This window comes from Mytilus californianus, unplaced genomic scaffold (assembly GCF_021869535.1).
Source record: "Mytilus californianus isolate M0D057914Y unplaced genomic scaffold, xbMytCali1.0.p SCAF_7, whole genome shotgun sequence".
In the NCBI taxonomy this organism is placed as follows: Eukaryota; Metazoa; Mollusca; class Bivalvia; order Mytilida; family Mytilidae; genus Mytilus; species Mytilus californianus.
The window spans coordinates 86,575,897-86,597,086 of NW_026262723.1; the positions used below are offsets into that span (position 1 = coordinate 86,575,897).

At 32.5% G+C, this 21,190-nt stretch overlaps 1 protein-coding gene across 3 annotated transcripts in view; it reads left to right on the forward strand.

Annotated features, from left to right (window-relative positions):
• LOC127708076 (protein sidekick-2-like) overlaps window positions 1–21,190 on the forward strand; it is a 58,821-nt gene that overhangs the window by 24,915 nt on the left and 12,716 nt on the right. For 2 of the 3 annotated variants that reach the window (XR_007985143.1, XM_052212874.1), the window contains exons 15-31: window positions 596–787; window positions 2,188–2,558; window positions 5,031–5,256; window positions 5,468–5,583; window positions 6,182–6,371; window positions 6,962–7,252; window positions 7,973–8,168; window positions 8,819–8,922; window positions 10,611–10,681; window positions 11,976–12,201; window positions 13,524–13,639; window positions 14,054–14,234; window positions 15,005–15,142; window positions 15,585–15,743; window positions 16,039–16,164; window positions 17,788–17,946; window positions 18,902–19,030. Coding sequence is in view for 2 of the 3 variants with exons in the window: in XM_052212874.1 (XP_052068834.1) it covers window positions 596–787; window positions 2,188–2,558; window positions 5,031–5,256; window positions 5,468–5,583; window positions 6,182–6,371; window positions 6,962–7,252; window positions 7,973–8,168; window positions 8,819–8,922; window positions 10,611–10,681; window positions 11,976–12,201; window positions 13,524–13,639; window positions 14,054–14,234; window positions 15,005–15,142; window positions 15,585–15,743; window positions 16,039–16,164; window positions 17,788–17,946; window positions 18,902–19,030 (2,991 nt within the window). In the remaining variant the exon portion in view is untranslated. Of the gene's footprint in view, window positions 1–595; window positions 788–2,187; window positions 2,559–5,030; window positions 5,257–5,467; window positions 5,584–6,181; window positions 6,372–6,961; window positions 7,253–7,972; window positions 8,169–8,818; window positions 8,923–10,610; window positions 10,682–11,148; window positions 11,369–11,975; window positions 12,202–13,523; window positions 13,640–14,053; window positions 14,235–15,004; window positions 15,143–15,584; window positions 15,744–16,038; window positions 16,165–17,787; window positions 17,947–18,901; window positions 19,031–21,190 lie in introns of all 3 variants that reach the window. The other variant, XM_052212875.1, reaches the window with a different exon arrangement.

The following is a 21,190-nucleotide window of genomic DNA, read 5'->3' on the forward strand; positions in this document are numbered from 1 at the left end:
TTTCAGGGTTTATATAAGTCAGCTATACAGTGTGATGCGTTTTCAGATTCATCACTCAACAACTTCCTGTTTACCGAACACTTGTATCATTTTACACATGATAGCCAAGTTGAAAATTTTCGTCACATTTTTCTCAGGAACTACATTACAAGGATTTCTGAAATTTGGTTTCAGGGTTTATATAGCTATACTGTGTGATGCGTTTTCAGATTCATCACTCAACAACTTCCTGTTTACCGAACACATACATATTTTTACACTATTAAAACTATCCACCTGTGGTGGGGGTATCATGAGTGAGCAGTGGCTCACAGTTTCACTTGTTCATTATTCCATCATTACTTGATGAACATAATGTAAGATTAATGATTTAATGCCATTGCAGGAAATTTTGGATACAAACAATGTAATCAAAATCTAAAATATGAGGTCAGTTAAATGCAATACTTATCCCTTTGCATTTTCCTCAGTGATAAAGTTTTTGTTAATTTCGAAATTTTCAGTGATTTGACTAATGCCAACAGTAGTTCAAAAGTTAGGTTCTCAAAAAAAAATTAAATGCATTAATTTAATATTTTTGGTTTGTTTGATTAAGGTTATACATTATTATGGGAAAAGAAAAATCAGAATAAGACTCGGAAAGATATTAATCTGAGTAACACTACACTGACATACACTGTGAGAGATCTGGATCCTACAACTAAATATACTATCTATATCTACGGTAAAACAAGTAAAGGAGCTGGCAAGAATTCATCAGCTGACTTTGAATCTGGAGTGCCACCTGGTGAGTTATGTTAATATTTCATTTTTATTCCACATTGAAGTTACCATAATTTTGATAAAATATTTATGCAGTGTTCCCGCGTGTCCTAAATAGAAGGGCGGCCCGCCCTTGGTGCCCTTACCCCCGCCCTTCTGCCCTGCAAAGTAAAAGAATGCCCCACTCTGCCCTTTCAAAAAAATAAAATTTCCAAATTTCATGCCTACCGGAGTTTCCAGTAAAATTGTTACCTGATTGTGTAACACTAATTAACTGACAATGGGATTAAGTTAAATACCTAATGCTTTGGCAGTTTTATCACCTTTGTTAATGATTGTTTACTGCTAATTAGTGGATTTAAGATAATTGAACAAATACTAGATATTAAATACAGAATGAAATGTCCACATGTTATCCATTTGTAATGTTTATGTACAGCATGTACACCATAAAAAATTTATTTCAGTAGGTATAACATAAAAAATAAAATCTTAAACAATTTTAAAGGCATACATAGTTTTGACTTAATTGGTAAAAAATGTTTTGTTTCATAACCATGAGTATGAAATTTAAAGAAGAATCAAAGAAATTTATACTTTGAACATAACAAGATTCACTTCCTGTTTTACTTCTGTTATTTTATAATTCTCCTGACATAGGAGCACTTAACAAATTTATTTTTAACAATGATGGAGAAAAAAGTAACTTTATACCTTCTGCAATATATATATATTATGCAATCACCTGTTATATTTATTAAACTCCTTACTGAGGAGCACTTTGGTGTGCACTTAAAAATACTTTTTTTGTAACAATTCAAATGATAATAAATAACTTCCAATAACATATATACTATATGTTTGAACAAGTAATTTAAATGAAGATAATTTAATTACATTAAACATTCAATTTTGCATGTATAACTCCATCTTTCAAAACTACTTGTTCATTTTGGTATATGTTATAAAACATTGGAATTTCTGATGATTATTTTCCTTACCAAATGTATAAGTTTGTTTAGATTAACATCAAGATGATATGCTTTGCTTCATGGTATGATAATTTGATAAAATAAAATTCTTACTGGAACCAACATCAAGAACACATTAATTTCTGAATATGGTTTAAATACAACTAATGTTCTCCAGCTGAGCCTAGCAATATTCAAGGTAATTTATACACTGTCCAACATTGCCCTTAAAATCTGGGTTATAACGCTAAAGTGCCCTTTCAGACAACTAGCACCCTTTTGCCCTGAGATTCAAGCTGGAACACTGTTATGCCTTATTTTAAAACATCACAATAATGAAAACTTCTGGTAAAATGGTATAAATTAATGTGATAAAAGATGAGGGTGCATTTCTTTAGTCATATTTTTTTCATATTTTAATTTACTTACATATGTATATTGCTTTGTTTAATAGAGAGACCAGGAGCACCATACAATCTAGGAATTTCAGACATTCAAGCGAGGTCTACACTGCTACAGTTTTTATTAGGATATGATGGGAAAACATCTATTACATTGTGGAGAATCCATGGACAGATTGATAACAATGATACATGGGTACCAGTTTATGAAATTTCTGATCCAGATGCTAGAACAATACTGGTTCCAAATCTGAGACCATTTACTATGTATAGACTCCGCATTGCAGCTGTAAACATTGTAGGACCTGGTAATTACAGTGTCCCTAGCCGACAGTTTCAGACTGCTCAGGCTCCTCCTAATGTACCTCCTGATAATGTTACTGTTCGTGCCATTAATTCTACTGCACTCAGGATAAGCTGGGCGGTAAGTACTGTTACTATTTGATTGCAACATATGATAGGGGTATTAATGTAGTATTGGCCTCTTTAATGTGATACAATTTACGGTCAATACAGTTATATAATTACAAACATATAGTTGCTTTAAAAATCTTATGTTTGTGACACAAAGCAACGACAGATACAAGAATCATTGTTGAATAGTTAACACGATGTACTTTTTATACGACTGCAAAAAATTTTGCGATCGTATATTGGTATGACGTTGGCGTCGTCGTCGTCGTCCGAAGACACATTGGTTTTCGCACTCTAACTTTAGTTTAAGTGAATGGATCTCTATGAAATTTTACCATAAGGTTCAATACCACAAAAGGAAGGTTGAGATTGATTTTGGGGGTTATGGTACCAACAGTTAAGGAATTAGGGGCCAAAAATAAGCATTTTTGTAACTTTCAGACATAACTTGTGTGTTAGTGTATGGATCTCTCTGACATTGTACCACAAGGTTCCATATCACAAAGGGAATGCTGGGATTGATTTTGGGGGTAATTGCCTCAAAATATTAGGAATTAGGGGCCAAAAAAGGGGCAAAAGACAAGCATTTTTCTAATTTCATGACAATAACTTGTGTGTTAGTGTATGGGTCTTTCTGAAATTGTACTACAAGGTTCCATATCACAAAGGGAAAGCTGGAATTGAGTTTGGGGGTAATTGCCTGAAACGATTAGGAATAAGGGGCCAAAAAACACATTTTTCTAGTTTCCAGACAATAACTTGTGTTCAAGTGTATGGATCTCTCTGAAATTGTACCACAAGGTTCCATATCACACAGGGAATGCTGGGATTGATTTTTGGGGTAATTCCCTCAAAATTTTAGGAATTAGGGGCCAAAAAAGGGGCAAAAAACAAGCATTTTTCTAGTTTCATGACAATAACTTGTGTGTAAGTGTATGGGTCTTTCTGAAATTGTACTACAAGGTTCCATGTCACAAAGGGAAAGCTGGAATTGAGTTTGGGGGTAATTGCCCGAAATGTTTAGGAATTGGGGGCCAAAAAACACATTTTTCTAGTTTCCAGACAATAACTTGTGTTCAAGTGTATGGATCTCTCTGAAATTGTACTGCAAGGTACCATACCACAAAGGGAAGGCTGGGATTGAGTTTGGGGGTGATAAATCATAAGGGGGTTCAAAAAATTTGGGGGGGGATTTTTTTTTTTTTTCCTTTTTTTTCTTTTTTTCCTTTTTTTTCTTTTAAAATTTTCCATTTTAAGTTGGTTATTTCTGATTTATATTTAAAAGCAAATAATAATGATATGGTAGGAGATACACACCAAACAGGATGTGTAAATTATTATATAATAAGTATTGTGCAATAGCAAGAAATTTTCAATTGCACAGTATTGCACAATAGCAAGAAATCTTCAATTGCACAGTATTGCGCAATAGCAAGAAATCTTCAATTGCACAGTATTGCGCAATAGCAAGAAATATCCAATAGCACAATATTGCGCAATAGCAAGAAATTGTCAATTGTGCAGTATTGCGCAATAGCAAGAAATATTCAATTGCACAGTATTGTGCAAAAGAAGATACTTCGTATAAATTGCTTATTTCTTGACCAATTTCAATGGGGTTTTATTCTTGAATTCTTGGGGTTCTTTAATATGCTGAATCTAACCGTGTATTAAGTTTTTGGATTTTGGGCCCCGTTTTTAAATTGGTCCACATTGAGGTCCAAAGGGTCCAAAATTAAACTTTGTTTGATTTCATCAAAAATTGAATTATTGGGGTTCTTTGATATGCCGAATCTAACCGTGTATTTAGATTCTTAATTTTTGGTTCCGTTTTCAAATTGGTCTACATTAAGGTCCAAAGGGTCCAAAATTAAACTAAGTTTGATTTTAACAAAAATTGAATTCTTAGGGTTCTTTGATATGCTGAATCTAAACATGTATTTAGATTTTTGATTATGGGCCCAGTTTTCAAGTTGGTCCAAATCGGGGTCCAAAATTAAACTTTGGTTTGATTTCAACAAAAATTGAATATATGGGGTTCTTTTATATGCTGAATCTAACCATGTATTTAGATTTTTGATTTTTGGGCCCCGTTATCAACTTTGTGCACATTGAGGCAAAAGGGTCCAAAATTAAACTTTGTTTGATTTCATCAAAAATTGAATTCTTGGGGTTCTTTGATATGCTGAATCTAACCATGTATTTAGATTTTGGATATTGGACCATAATAGGTGAATGTCCAATTTAAAATTTTTAAGTTCTTAGACCACATTCATTCTGTGTCAGAAACCTATGCTGTGTCAAATATTTAATCACAATCTAAATTCAGAGCTGTATCAAGCTTGAATGTTGTGTCCGTACTTGCCCCAACTGTTCAGGGTTCGACCTCTGCGGTCGTATCAAGCTGCGCCCTGCGGAGCATTTTATTGATTGTAAAATTGTATAAAACTTGTGTATACCTGTTTTATAATTCTTTTGACAGCCTCTTTCCCAGTTGAACTGGAATGGTTATCCTCGTGGTTATAGAATGATCTACAAACGTAAAGATGAGGTAAATAACCATGAGGTAGTATTAGACACAGACAGTGAGAGTTATACATTGGCTAAGTTAGAGGAATGGATGGAGTATGAAGTAAAGATGAATGCCTATAATGATGTAGGGTCCAGTCCCTTTAGTCCCATCAGTACAGAGAGGACCAGAGATGCAAGTAAGTAATTTTATGTGCATTTCCTATAAATATATAATGAACTTAATTATACATGGGTTACTGCTATTGTATAAGGCTTTATATTGATTGAATATGCAAAATTATATAGATTGACCAATAAGCAAATGTGTGAATTTGCTTGCATGACAAATTATTTTGATACATTAAATTGTAATTTCGACAATGCTATATTTGAAATTAACAATTACAGAACCCAGTCATGGTCCAGTAGAGGTAACAGCTGACGCAGTATCATCAACAGCAATAAATGTTACCTGGGGAGATGTACCACTGGATGATAGAAATGGTATTATACTTGGTTATAGGGTGAGTAATCAATACATATTTGTTAATCATAAAACTATTTAAACAAATATGTAAGCCTTCAAATAGAATATTCAGTGAATTCACCATAGCTATACACATATTTGTAATAATTTTCAGAAATAAAAAATAACTGATGAATGCATTAATGTTTGTTAACCATGATGATAGTGCTTGTGTGATGTAATTATATTTAAAATAAAATATTTAATTTATGCAAATTACATATTTAGCAGGATAGAAATTGGTTATGTGATAGAAGTAATTTTTTATGGTTGAAATTCATACATGTTTCTATGTAGTGTGGTATCCTAAAGATTATTCTCACAATCTGCAAGTTCTGTCAGAACAGATTACTATAGATTTATTATTTTTTGGTGTGATACCAATTTTCGTTGATTTCGTGGGTACAGCTAAATAACAAATTTATATGTTCAACAAATTACAAAATTTCTATAGGCTTGTATGCAGACTTTGGCAAAACAAGAATATCAAATATCTACGAAAAGGTAAGTTTTCTTCAATCCGCGAAAATTGGTACCCATGAAAATAAATGAATAGACAGTATACACATCTGTCAGCTTTTTAAATTTTTGGTTAGGTTCTATACAAGTCCTTAACAGAGAATATCAAAGACCAGTATGCAGATGTACCAGGCAATGAAACATATTATGTACTGCTAACTAATTTAAGAAAGTATGTGGAGTACCAGGTACAAGTGTTAGCTTATACCAGAATGGGAGATGGTGTCCTCAGTGAGAATGTACTCACTGTACAGACACATGAAGATGGTAAGATCATGGATAATAATAAGTGTATAAATCACATTTTATTTTTTGTACTTAATAGTTGTATTTGATACAGGAAGTAGAAACCAAAATATCTATTCTTTTTATTGCAAAAACAGAATCTCGAAAGCCTTGTGTAAATATGATTAAGGACTGTGTTGATTGACTTGACATGATTGCAAATGCTTTTTTGAACTTCAGTCAAAATTGATTAACTTATTCCAATACTTTAAGGTCAGGAAAGATTTATGAAATATTTTTATTCACATTAGTGGTAGGGTATTGTAAGAATAAGAGACAAGATTAAGGTTAGTGGGGGTAACATTGTAAGTAATACTATTGAGTTGTTTAAGAAAAGTAAAGAAAAAGGCCCATGTGTCTCATACTTGTACATAAATGTTTGATGGAGAAAAAAGGACCCATGTGTTCATTTTATGTAGGTTTTTTTCCAACTATGGTGCATAGTACCTGGAAAACATAAACAAGAGCATGTAAACTGAAATGTGGCAGTTTTTTATGATTTTTTCATAAAAGATGAAATAGTTTTTTATTAAATAGGTTGCCTATAATAGGTTGTCATGATTATTTTACAGTACCTGGACCTCCAACTAAAATATGGTTTCCAGAAGTTACTTATTCCACTGCTAAAGTTGTATGGGAGCCTCCAACACAGCCTAATGGTATACTAACTGGTTATCTAGTATCCTACAAAGAGAGAGATGGCAGCTTGCAGGGTAACAGTTCAGACTTGCCTGTCACACAGAAGCAATATACAGTGGCAACGTTACAGAGGGAACAGTATTATATCTTTAAAGTGATGGCAAGAACCAGATTAGGATGGGGAGAACCAAAAGAAGTTCTTGTTTATACCATTATCAACAGAAGTAAGTAAATATGTATGAAGAAATGAGACAATCAGATAGAAAAGATATCAATATGAAATAAGGAGATGTGGTATGATTGTTAATATGACATCTATCCCCCTATAGTCAGCTATGAAAAGAAACTCTGACTTGAAAAAATGTGAAACAATTCAAACGAGAAAAAAAAACAAATGCCTGATTAATGACAAAACAATAAAAGAAAAACAATTATGACAGACCACTGAACTACTGGCTCCTGACTTGGGACTGGCACATATAGAATGAGGCAGGGTTAAACAAGTTTGTGAGCGCTCAACCCTCCCTTAGCCTGGGACAGTGGTGTTACAGCAAATTCGTTTTCAGAAAATTATTATAATTTTCACATAATGTAGGATTTATATACAAGTAAACCATATTAAAATATATAAAATAATTGAGTGGCTAATGTATGAAATATTTAAATAGGCAGTATTACTTATTATGAGTTTGTGATGTTAGTTTCAACAGGCATCAGAACCTTTATTTATTTTACCAAATGGAAAATATGAAATATATTTATTGTAAGAATCATAAAATTTCCTGTTTGAATATTGTTACTTCCTGTCACGGCAGACTCCAGTCATGGCAGACAAGTAGGGTATTTATATGTTGACACATTCTTATTCAAGTTTTATTTTTACCTCTTTAGTAAAAAGCATCAGTAAACTACCTATCATTTTTCTGTTTTATTTCTGACTTCAGGAAAGCCAGATAAACCAATGAAACCTCAGATAACAGCTGAAGTACAGGCCAGGAATATTACAATTAGTTGGCAACCAGCCTATGATGGTTATGGTCCTATTAGAAACTATACCATACAGTATAAAAGTGAAGGAAATAGTTGGGTAGATTTCCAAGAGAGCATTCCTCCATCATCTTCAACCTTTACAGTTAAAGGGTAAAACTTCAACCTTTTTACTAAACTTGTCCATTTGCCAAGGTTACAATTAGAGGAAACTTTAAACATTTTCATCTTATGTAGAGATAGTTTCTACTATTTAACATCGTTTGTCATTCCCAAGGTTGCTGGACATTGGGTAAAGGCCAATAAAAATTGTTTTGGTCGCATTACCAAATGACCAGTAAAATTTTTAATTTTGTTCAAGTCATATGTGTAAATATCCTATAAAAAAGAGTGTAGTCCAGTTAAGAAGAATGGTTTACTGGACCAAATGTCCAGTTGATTTCTCAAAGCTTTGGGAACCACTGCATTGTACCTTAAAATAAAAACTAATATGTAATCCTACATTCTAACTTCTTTGATGGTGTCAACATTTAGATTCAGTCTGTGGTTAAAGATTTTTTTAGACATCAATCACTCTGTCAAATGTTCATTAATGAAACTTGGACAGACGCTTTTTCGTGATTAAGAAATATTTTATGAAGAAAAATTTTTGATTGTTTTTAATCTTTCTGTATTTTACTGATAAAAGGACTTTTTTATGTAAATAGCTTCTCTTGTTTTTACATGTACAAATTGTTTTTTTTCTTCCAAAATTGTAATTTATGGATTTTCAGTTATGTAAGACTGTTTATTATTTACTTCAGATTACACCCAAACACTCGTTACAACTTTCGTGTAGCAGCTACCAACGATATAGGAACAAGTAATTTCAGTGATCCTTCAGATGAAGTGAGAACTCGACAAGACAGTAAGTTTAATCATTAAAGGAACCTGGGGTGTTATTAAAGCCATAATTTGTACTTACCTGCAATACAAGTTGATTAAGAAATCTACTAGCCCACACAACTTAAAATTATGACTTCCCTTTTTTCTGGTGGCTGATTTGCACCTTAGTGAATCACTTATCATAGATGGTGGAAATACTTTTGGGGTTTATTGAATGGTCAAGTGAGCTTTTCTCATGACTTGAGGTCCATCTTCTTTGCCAGTCGTCTGTTTACTTTTACAAATATCTTTATCTCCAAAACTACTCAACCATTCATTGTGGTATTGAGTTTAAAAATGTGTCCAATGATCCAGCCTGCCAACTAACATGACATAAAAAATTTAGGGTATAAAGCAAGTGTTGTCTATTATCTTGAAAGCTGCTGTAGATAGAGAAAATCTGACAGTCGCTAAACTGTTCGGAATGTAAAGGTGTACCTATGGTCCATTTACACCAAAGCTGCCAAACGACTTTTAACAGAGTTATTGCAACATGTGAAGCAGGATCTGCTTACCCTTCCTAAGCACCTGAAAATCACCCCCAGTTTTTTATGGGGTTTGTGTTGCTCAGTCTTTGGTTTTCTATGTTGTGTTTTGTGTACTGTTGTTTGTCTGTTTGTCTTTTTCTTATTTAGCCATGGCGTCAGTTTTGTTTTTACTTATGAGTTTGAATGTCCCTATGGTATCTTTCGCCCCTCTTTTAGATGACAAATTTTACCATTTTTTTTCATTTTTGCTGATTATCATGAAAATCATAATAATTAAAGAATACTTTAAATGTCAAAACTGATCAGATAGACAAGATCTTCAAATGAGTCAACATGGCAGAAATTGTCAGACAACTACTTATAGGACAAATGGAAGTTTTTAACGACCTTGACTGGCTATACAGCCCTTGCACGGTCGGTCACTTATAGGATTTATTGCCCCTCAATTTTTTTAAAGCGGGGGTATAAAAATTGAGGGGTACTTATAGGATTTATTGCCCCTCAATTTTTATACCCCCGCTTTAAAAAAAGTGGGGTATACTGTTTTACCTCTGTCTGTCCATCAATCCGTCCGTCCGTCCCATGGATATTTTTCGTCTCATCTTTCTCGGGAACTACACTACAAGGATTTTTTGAAATTTGGTTTCAGGGTTTATATAAGTCAGCTATACCGTGTGATGCGTTTTCAGATTCATCACTTAACAACTTCCTGTTTACCGTTAAGTATTTGGGCGGGGTATCATCAGTGAGCAGTAGCTCACAGTTTCACTTGTTTTTACATTTTTTGCCTTTTATCTTGAAAACTAGTAAAAATAGAAAGAACCTTGATCTGGTCATGACCTATATTCTAGTGTACTATATTGTAGAGGGGCATTATTAAAGATGCACATAGATCTAGGTGAAGGTCTAGTTTAATGGTAGGCAAAAGATGTGAGATCAATTCATAATAAACTCATCATAGATACCAGGCTAAAAATTTTGTACCCAAGACACATGAAATATAAGGTACTTTCCATCAAGCAACTTGTACTCAAGTAAGTTAGGGCCAAATCAGGATGTCAAAATTCAATTAGAATTCCAGTATTTCATACAATTTTTTTAGTAATATCTCTTAAGAAAAAATAATTTTTATAGTTTGGTATCTTTGCTTAGAATGTAAAGTTATTTTCTTTTAAATTTTCAGAACCTGAAGGAGCCCCACTAAATTTACAGGTCAAACCTCTCACTACCGATTCAATTCATATTACATGGGAGGTAAGTCGAGCTAGAAAGTTTAAATTGAAACTAAAATTTGCTTTTTTGAAATTTTAAAACATACTTTTATGCAGAAACAAACCCATAACTGATATTTTTTCAAAATGAAAACTGGCAATGATGCAGATGTTTAAGGAGGTGAGGGAGTGTGAAGCTGAATATGGTCTTCAAGTCAATATTTAATATTGCAAAAGTTCAATATATAATTATATTATCAGACATAGCAAGTATTTGTTTATTATATAAATATTTAAGTAAATGTAGATAGTGATAATATTTAAAATTTGTGTATACTGCATGATGCTGGCATGAATAATGCATATTTGAAAGCTAGGAACATGAAACTTTAGAAAACAAAATGTTAGGCTGCTGTTATTTATAGTTGCATGAATATTGAAATATTAATAACTTGTATGTTGAATATGTGAAGTTTATCAATGAACTTGTCTGCCTAATTTTGCATGTAGGCTCCACCTAAGTCACTTTGGAATAGTGACAAACTAAACTACACAATGAGTTTTAGAGAATATTTCCCAGAAGGACCATGGATTTATCAGGCAGATACATATTTGTACTCCAGTGTTGTCACTGGTCTTCATCCTAAGACATATGAGTTCAGAGTACGAGCTGTCAATCACCTAGGATGGGGCTCATGGAGTACTATCACCATGGAAGACATTGAGCTTGGTACTAAACATTGGTGTACCTAAACATTTGGTGTTGTAGCTTATGAAATACACCTCATAAGAGAGAAATAAAGCAGTTGGTTTAAAATTAGAAGAAAATAAGCTCAAAATATATGTGAATTTTTATTTTCGCTTATTGTATTTCACGTAAAAATACAATTAAAAACAACACATTTTTCTCTCTCATGAAAAACAAGTATTTTTGCGTCTTTTCTGCATGACTTTTTCTGTATTGAGACTTGTGCACTGTGCATGTTTATGAAATGATAGTTTAAAAGCAGTAGGTTATGCTACCTCTTCTAAAAACTTATGCTTACATGTATAGATGGAAAATATGAATGTTTTAAATAATTTGATCAAGAGAGTAACTAATCGAAATTTAAAATTAAAATTTCTTTTTAATTTTACATGAATAATTGACAACAAATTTCTTTTTTTAAAATGAATGGCCATTTGTTTTTTCCATCTTAAAAAAGTATGAGCATTTTGTCAACATGGATTGCCAACAGATGCTCCTACTCCATTTATTTCAAATCTTATTTCTCTTAGCTTTTTTAAGTTTTTAGTACTTTGTTTTATGTTGTGGTAATAATTTTGTTGTTGTATAGCATCCTGATCCTGCAACTTGGAATGGTGCTATTGTTGGTTACCTAATACAGTATCGTAAAGCAGATATGGCAAGTTACAACGAGATATCAGTACAATATCCAAAAAAGGAGCTCATACTTGATGATCTTGTCAAATATGTCAATTATGAAGTGAAGATTATTGCTTTTAATTCAATTGGCAATGGGCCACCAAGTACTATTTCATCGGTATATGTTGGAGAAGCAGGTATGATAATAATAACAACAACCTATCTGATTGGTATTGGGGTCAAGATACTACCATTTTAAATGGTTATTTGGTATAGCAGTGTTCAAAGTTTGGAATAGGGGCCAAATTTATATAAAACAACTTTGTTGGCCTTCTCTTTTCATGAAAATTTCAACCCTTGAGACATAAGCTTTTATTTGATATCTTTATTTAAATAAGATAATTATTCATGGAATACTGTACAAAGTTAAAGAATTTCCATGGATTAAGCTTTGGATTTGACTGTCAATTGTTTGCATAGCATAAAGACATCCTTAATTATCAATAGTACAATTTAATTAAAAGTGATTTAATATCATCTTAGGAGTTACTTACCAAACTGTTATGATCACAAATAGTTATATCCTCGAGTTATAAAGTACATCTCATAAACATCCAATTGATGCCTCGTTTTCCACAAAGGTTATGTTAGTACAAGTATGAACTTGGAGTGTCAACCAAATGCTTTTATCCCAGGACATGAACTTGATAACATGGCTCTCCCAGTCTTGTCCACAGAGTACAATAAAATCAGTTTAAGGGGGCATATATTATCATATTATAAGATAAATGGATGAGTCATACATAATATCATGGGAAAAGGGTCCATTAAGTTCTAATATTGTATGTGTCCAAAAGTTAGTTATATTATATGGGGAAGGGTTTAGTAAATGTAGACATGGGCTCTGAGTTGAACTATTAAAAATTGAACAGATAGATTGACAGCTGTGGTAATTTTTTTTATTTCTTTATCCTTTCTTTTAATGCACTGGTATGTCATTTGCATGAGGTTTATTATTTTATTCTTTTTAAATGTGTTTATTTTTATATTTAATTCTTTGTAGATTTACTTTTACGTTGATCAGTCTCTATTAATATGTAATAGCAGTGAAGACTGAATAACCAAGTTTTACAAGCATGTTGTGAAAAGTTAATTATGAATGCACTAATTTTGAAACTTAAAAGTCTTTACCATTTGCTATTAAATTTGTTGTTCTTTATATTTTAATATTCTGTACTGTTATAATTTATCTCAGTTTTGCTAATTGAACATGTGTCGCAGAGTTCTCGAAATCTTTTTTTCCCCCTCTGATGCACCTTGAAGAAAACCTGCTGGTCCTCACTATTATTTCTATTGCAAAATACCAAAATTGTGTTGGTCCTTTGCAAAATTTTGGTGCTCAAAGCCTTTTTGACCACAACTTTTCGAGAACTCAGGCGTCGACAAGAAATGTTTGTTTCTACTATGAAGACAGATATACATTGTAAATGATTAACATAGTTTTATCTGATTTCTATAGCTCCATCAGCTGCTCCTGTCAGTATTACTACAGAGGCAATGAATTCAACACAAATCAAAGTTAAATGGGAACCACCACCTACAGAAACACACAATGGAGAACTTTCTGGATACAAGGTATTTAAAGTATGGATGGATATGGGGGAAAAATAGAATAAGATATTGGAAAATATAATAAATCAGTACGATGATGGTTTTTTTTTTTAAAACTACCTTGCTATTTTTTGTTTCTTTAGCCTTCTTAATGCCTTCTTTGTAGGCAAATCAGGAGATCCCCAATGAAATGATACATGTTTGGTACATTTGGAGAAGTGATAATGTCAATGGCAGACAGTTTTCTAGTTCGAAAGACCATTGATAGTCTTAATAGCTTTTCCCCTAGGCAACTTTAATGACATCATGCTTTCTCTTGTTACTCATGATGAGAAAACCCCATATCCCCCCAAAAGCGTAAGATGGGAAATGGTCATACAGAAAGATCAAAGAAAATTTGGGTAACTAGAACTAATTTGAAATGTTTAACTTTTGTAGGTGTTCTACTGGTTGGCATCTGCAGACCCAAATTCAGCATTGTCAGTGATAGTGAGAGAAAAGGAGGCATTCTTAAAGCATCTGTCAATCTACACAATGTATCTTATAACAGTCCAGGCTTACAATTTGGCAGGAGAGGGGCCTAAAAGTTCTCCTCATTCTAGTAGAACGAAACAAGAAAGTATGTATTGTGTTGTATTATAGTCAGTAGATTTAGCGAGAAGTTATGTGGTTTTTGGGTAAAGATTGAATGAAATGCAATCAAAACCCTATGGTACTGACTTGATATTTAAATCTTCCAAGGTTTATCACTACCTTTGATAGTTCAAACAAAAATAGTGCAGTGAAGTGATCATTCTTTAGATCTTATGCAGTCAATGTCAAGCAATTTATTAATGATATTATATAATTAGATATTCAAGTTACAATATGATGTGTATTTGAATTACCATACTTGTCAAGAAAACTTTATTGAAATTACATAAGTAATGCATGGTGTATGAATCTGTTATAAAATAAGCTCAACTACAATGTACAATCATGAACAATGGAAGATAACTCCAACTCAAATTTATAATTTGACTAACTAATTACAATTCAATGTGTTATTTTTTTAAATTCACAAAATTGCAAAATGGAAGCAATCTTTACCCTATCAGTGCTCACAAGCACTTTGATTTTTATAGTCAAGTCAATAACACACACATATTTTTTTCGATAATCAGATATGCAGTTGCTCAGTTATTCTGACATTGAAAGATGTGAGATGAGACATCCATGTTCAATCCTAACTGAAAATTTATCTAAAAAATGTTGATTTAGCTTCCAGTTACAAAAAAACAATGACATTATGAAAGAAAATTTTTATTTTCATATTTTATGTATCAAGCTTTCACTACAGTAAAATGGACGGCCGTACCAGTTAATTTAAAGTTATCTTATATCTTACAGAACCTGGAGTGCCTGGTGAAATAGTTATAGTTAATGCTACCATGACAACAGTCAATGTAACATGGGGTCGGCCTAAAGAGCCGAATGGTATAATAACAGCATATGAATTAGCTTACAAACAACAGCAATCAGGGGACGGTTAGTATCTGATAATAAATTAAAATAACTTTTTTCAACTGAAAGCCAAAAAATGGTCAAGATTCTATGAATTATTGATAAATTATTTGCACATCTTATGTGGAAAATTGAGATATATTTATAAATATATAACATGCATAAAAAGTTTTCTGAACATCCAGTGGGTGTGTTTTACAACTTAGACTAGCTATTAGGCCATGAACATCACGCTATAGTGTACATCTACCACAAACAAAAATAGGAGAGCAGATGAAATATTTCCAAATTATCAAATAGAGTAAGATTTATATTTAGAATCACATTTAGAATATTTCAAATAATTAGAAATAAGCAAAATTATTCTAAAAATACTTAAAATCACTAGATATAAACAATATTCCAAGAATTTATCATGAAGCCCATTAAAGTTTACATGTAGTAAAATTGTTGTATTCCTTTTTAGAGAGTCGTCTTACTCAGTTGACAATACCAGGAACCAGAGAGCATGTTGTTATAGATAAACTTGAAGAGGGAAAGGTCTATGATTTTACTGTCAAAGCTGTTACATCTATAGGTGCTGGACCTGAAACAACTAAATCTATAACTATGGGACCACAGCCAGGTTGGAATTTTTTAAAGTCATATGATCCTTCAAATTTAACAGAAAGTTAAATATGATTTATATACTTGAATGGCTAAGTTTTACTAAAAAAACATAGACAAAGACTTCTTTAAAAAGAAAATCCATTATTTTTTATCTTAATCTTTAGAAATGTACTGCAATTGAATTATTGTCTTTCTGCACTCTAATTGCTGAGGTTTTCTGTATGCAGTGACCTTAACCATGACACCTCTCATTTTGGTATCATTCCATCAAGACTCCTCAATGACCCTTTAAAAACCTACAATATTTTCAGGTTCTCCTGGTAGACCAGACCAACCCACTGCTGTAATTGAAGGGAGAAATGTAGTACTACAATGGAAAAATGGTTCAGAAGGAATTGCACCTATAACAGCTTATTACATCCAAGCTGTTAGCAGAAGTATGTAGTTATGCATTTGTTTTTGACACAGTTTGTGTTAAACTTTCAATGTTTGTAGATCTATGAAGAGAAAACTTAAAAAAAAACAATGAATTTTTATTTTTTATGCCCCGCTGTAGCGGAGGGGGCAGTAAGTTTTACCCTTGTCCGTCTGTACGTCCATCCGTCCCAAAGTTGGTTTCCGTTCTCTAACTTTAGTTTGCCTCAACCAAATGTTATGAAATTTATATAAAATGCTTATTACCACAAAACACAGATCAAGTTTGAATTTTGGTGGTGTCACTTTAACTGTTCTAGAGTTATGCCCCTTTACAAATGGAAAAATTGCTGAATTTTGCGTTTCCGTTCTCTAACTTTAGTTTGCCTCAACCAAATGTTATGAAACTTATACTCAATGCTTATCACCACAAAATACAGATCAATTTTGAATTTTGGTGGTGTCACTTTAACTGTTCTAGAGTTGTGTCCCTTTACAAATGGAAAAATTGCTAAATTTTGCGTTTCTGTTCTCTTACTTAAGTTATCCTCAACCAAATGTTACAAAACTTAAACACAATGCTTATTACCACAAAACACAGATCAAGTTTTAATTTTGGTGGCGTCACTGTAACCGTTCTAGAGTTATGACCCTTTACAAATGGAAAAATTGCTGAATATTTCATTTCTGTTCTTTAACTTAAGTTTGCCACAACCAAATGTTATGAAACTTATACATAATACTTATTACCATAAAACTCAGTTCAAGTATAAATTTGGGTAGGGTCACTTTTACCGTTCTTCAGTTATGTCGCTTTATAACTTTATATGATATGCAAGCGGGGGGCATCATCTGTGTCCCATGGACACATTCCCCATTTATTTTATCATGTAAAAAGTTTAAGATAACTTAGTGAATTTAAGGTAAATATGCTTGTTGCAGCATCAAATTCTAATGAAAGATCTGAAAACATTTTTTTGTTATTCAAGGAACTTATAAACATTTACTACTGCACCCATCTTTCTTTTTTCAATATTCCTACCTGTAACAGTTTAATGGATTTTACCCCCATTTACTGTTAAATACATATTCAATTCATTGACATACTGTGGATTCATTTATTTTCTTGGATACCAATTTTTGGTGGAATGAGGAAAAAACAGTATTATCGTGGATATTTGATTTTGTGGTTTTCACAAAGTCTGGATTCAAGCCTATAGTAAAGTGTGTACTTCAGTAATTCTTGGTAATCCTATACCCATGAAATTAAAAAAAAAATGGTATTCTATGAATAATAATGAATCCACATAAATTGACATGATTTGTTATTTTAACTGAACTTTTTAGTTGGGAAATTAATATAATAATTGTATGCAGAAAAAAATATTTGAATGATTTTTGAATGCTGAAGTTTTTTTCCCCATCATATATGGACTTACTTTCCATTGCCTTTCCTGCTACACTACAGGATGAATATGTTTTTCGTAATGTTATTAACATGATATAAACACTAAATAGTATTCCTGTCTACATCTACTTTATTTATATAAATAGAAATCAATATATAGATATTATTTATTTATTAAAACAATTGTATATAAAAATAAGAAATTTTAGTTACAGAGAGATTATTATATTTATTATAGGTACCTTGACATGGAGAATAGTACATGTCCAGTATTCTAGCAGCACTAAAGTCAGTTTACCATGGCCTAATATGTGTAATGATGGTGGCTGTCAATTTAATGTGATGGCATTCAATTATAAAGGAACAGGTCTTGCAAGTAAACCTACACAATGGCTAGGTATGTTACATTTGATATACCAGTCAGTTTTTGCTAATCTCTATTAGAGAAAAGAAATTTTTGTATTTGTGATATTGTGTTTTGTTTTCTTTTATAGAAAAACAATGGATAGATTAGTTATACACACCTCTTTTCTTAACTTATTGATATTCTTATTACTGTTTGCTTTACTTGTTCATTCATTTATTCATTCATTCATTCTTTCATTAAGTTATTGTTTCATTCATTCATTGTGTCAAATCACGTCATCCAGATGTAACATAGATCTGTATCACCTTTTGTTAATCTGCAACTCCTTGAAAATGACTTGACTAAATTCAATCAAACTCGCACAGAATCTTCTGCAGGACATAAATTGTGAGTTCAGTCTGTTTAGTTATGTCTGTCGTCATTTATTTCATTGGGGATATCCTGATACATGTAAAGTTATAAAAAGCAACATCTATTTTGCCTTCTGCTTTTTTTTATGAATACCAAAATTAAAACCCTCAATCATTTAACTCAAGTTTATGTATTGATATGATAATATATTGGGCTTTTCCAGAATTATTTGAATGGGAGGGGGGATCGGCAGGCACTTTTGTTAAAATTTAATGGGTGATGGTTATTTTAGACGGATAGCCTCAACAATTCTATGAAACAATCAATAACAATTTTATGTCTGTGTTAAGGAAAAAGGTGCCTTCTTAATTACTTATGGGGTTGATCACCTATCGTGTGAGAATATATTATAAGCACCATCTTCATATGAAGTAAACATATTTTCCTCTGTATTTGTTTTTTCTTGAATTTTTGGAAATTACCATTAATCATGAAACCACCCACAATTTATTTATTTGAGTCCCTCCCACCTCCCCAATGTGTTTAAATCTGAAACAGACAGTCAATTTTATATTGCTACAGTATTGAAGGGAGTGAATCATTCATTTGTTTGACATTAAATTTCTCATTACAGAACAAATAGCAGTAGCTAAATCTTTCCATAATCAGTGGTGGTTTCTTGTCATAATGGCATTAGCAGGGGCTGTGATTATGCTGATGGTTGTTTCTCTATTGTGCCTAGTTCACAGGAGAACCAAAAACGGTAAGTGGAGTCTTTTTTATAACAATAGCCTCTTTTTATAACCTAATACATAGATAAGTTTAGTGCCTAAAAACATGGGGGAAAAAGTAACATTATATTTGATATTTGGCCCACCTTTTGATAGACATCGAGAATTGTTTGATAATTATCAATGGAAAAATTATGATGAAACAGATTTGAACCACATTTTGGTAGACATCCAGAATTTTGAAGATTACCCGTAGCAATTTGAAAACATGATACATTTTTGAACCACACTTTTTTGTTTCCCCCGAGACTGAATCAAAAAGTGGGACTTAGGCATGATGTTTCCTTCAGCAGCCGCGTCAACAATGGTAGGTCAATGATATTTGTTATGCAGTTATATTAGCATTGGCACATTTCATTTCCATGGATATATTTAGGCCCCACCCCCTCAGTCATGGTCTATTGACTTTGAAACTTTTTGCTTACTTAACATGTATTAGTGTGATTAGGTCAGTTTAAGGAGAACCACTAGTGGTAGGTCAATGATATTTGGTATGCAGTTGTATTAGCATTGGCACATTTCATTTCCATTGAGATTATTTGGCCCTACCCCCTCAGTCATGGTCTATTGACTTTAAAAATTTTGCCTACTTAATTTGTATTAGTTTGTAATTAGGTCATTTAAGGGGAACCATTAGCAGTAAGTTAATGATTTTTGGTATGCAGATGTATAAGCATGGGCACATCTCATTTCCATGGAGATTATTTTGCTCTGCCCCTTCAGTCATGGTCAGACTTTGAATGTTTTGCATAGTTTGCATGTTTAAGTTTGTAATCAGAACAGTTTAAGAGGAACCACTAATGTTATGTCAATGATAGTATTAGCACTTGCAAGTCTTCATTTCCATGAAGATTATTTGGTCCCGCACCCTATCAAGGTTCATTAACTTTGAATATTTTGAAATTTATATGTTTAAAAATATCCCATTAGCATTCAATATTTGCAAATTACAAAAAGACGAGACATATCTCTGTGTCAACAGTTTTGTTGACTCCAGAACTGATTTCAAACATTTATAGCCCACATTTTTCGTATCCATCCAAAATTGTTGACCATTGGTTGGTTGTTTCCCTTTTTTAACCAAAGGAAAAACACTGAGTAACAGTTGCCATAAAATTCTTCATATATAAAAAAAAGGTTCAAGTAGTGAACACTCTAATTATACGACCGCAAAAAAATTTTTGTGGTCGTATATTGGTATGACGTTGGCGTCGTCGTCGTCGTCGTCGTCGTCCGGCGTCGTCCGAAGACACATTGGTTTTCGCACTCTAACTTTAGTTTAAGTGAATGGATCCTTATGAAATTTTACCACAAGGTTCAATACCACAAAAGGAAGGTTGGGATTGATTTTGGGGGTTATGGTAATAACAGTAAAGGAATTAGGGGCCAAAAAGGGGCTAAAAATAAGCATTTTTGTAACTTCCAGACATAACTTGTGTCTTAGTGTATGGATCTCTCTGACATTGTACCACAAGGTTCCATATCACTAAAGGAATTCTGGGATTGATTTTGGGGGTAATTGCCTCCAAATTTTAGGAATTAGGGGCCAAAAAAGGGGCAAAAAACAAGCATTTTTCTAGTTTCATGACAATAACTTGTGTGTAAGTGTATGGATCTTTCTGAAATTGTACTACAAGGTTCCATATCACAAAGGGAAAGCTGGGTTTGAGTTTGGGGGTAATTGCCCTAAACATTTAGGAATTTGGGGCCAAAAAGGGTTCAAAAAACACATTTTTTTCTAGTTTCCAGACAATAACTTGTGTTCAAGTGTATGGATCTCTCTGAAATTGTACTGCAAGGTACCATACCACAAAGGGAAGGCTGGGATTGAGTTTGGGGGTGATGAATCATAATGGGGGTTCAAAAAATTTTGGGGGGATTTATTTTTTTTTCCTTTTTTTTCTTTTTTTCCTTTTTTGTTTCTTTTAAAATTTTCCATTTTAAGTTGGTTATTTCTGATTTATATTTAAAATCAAATAATAATGATATGGTAGGAGATACACACCAAACAGGATGTGTAAATTATTATATAATAAGTATTGTGCAATAGCAAGAAATTTTCAATTGCACAGTATTGCATAATAGCAAGAAATCTTCAATTGCACAGTATTGCGCAATAGCAAGAAATCTTC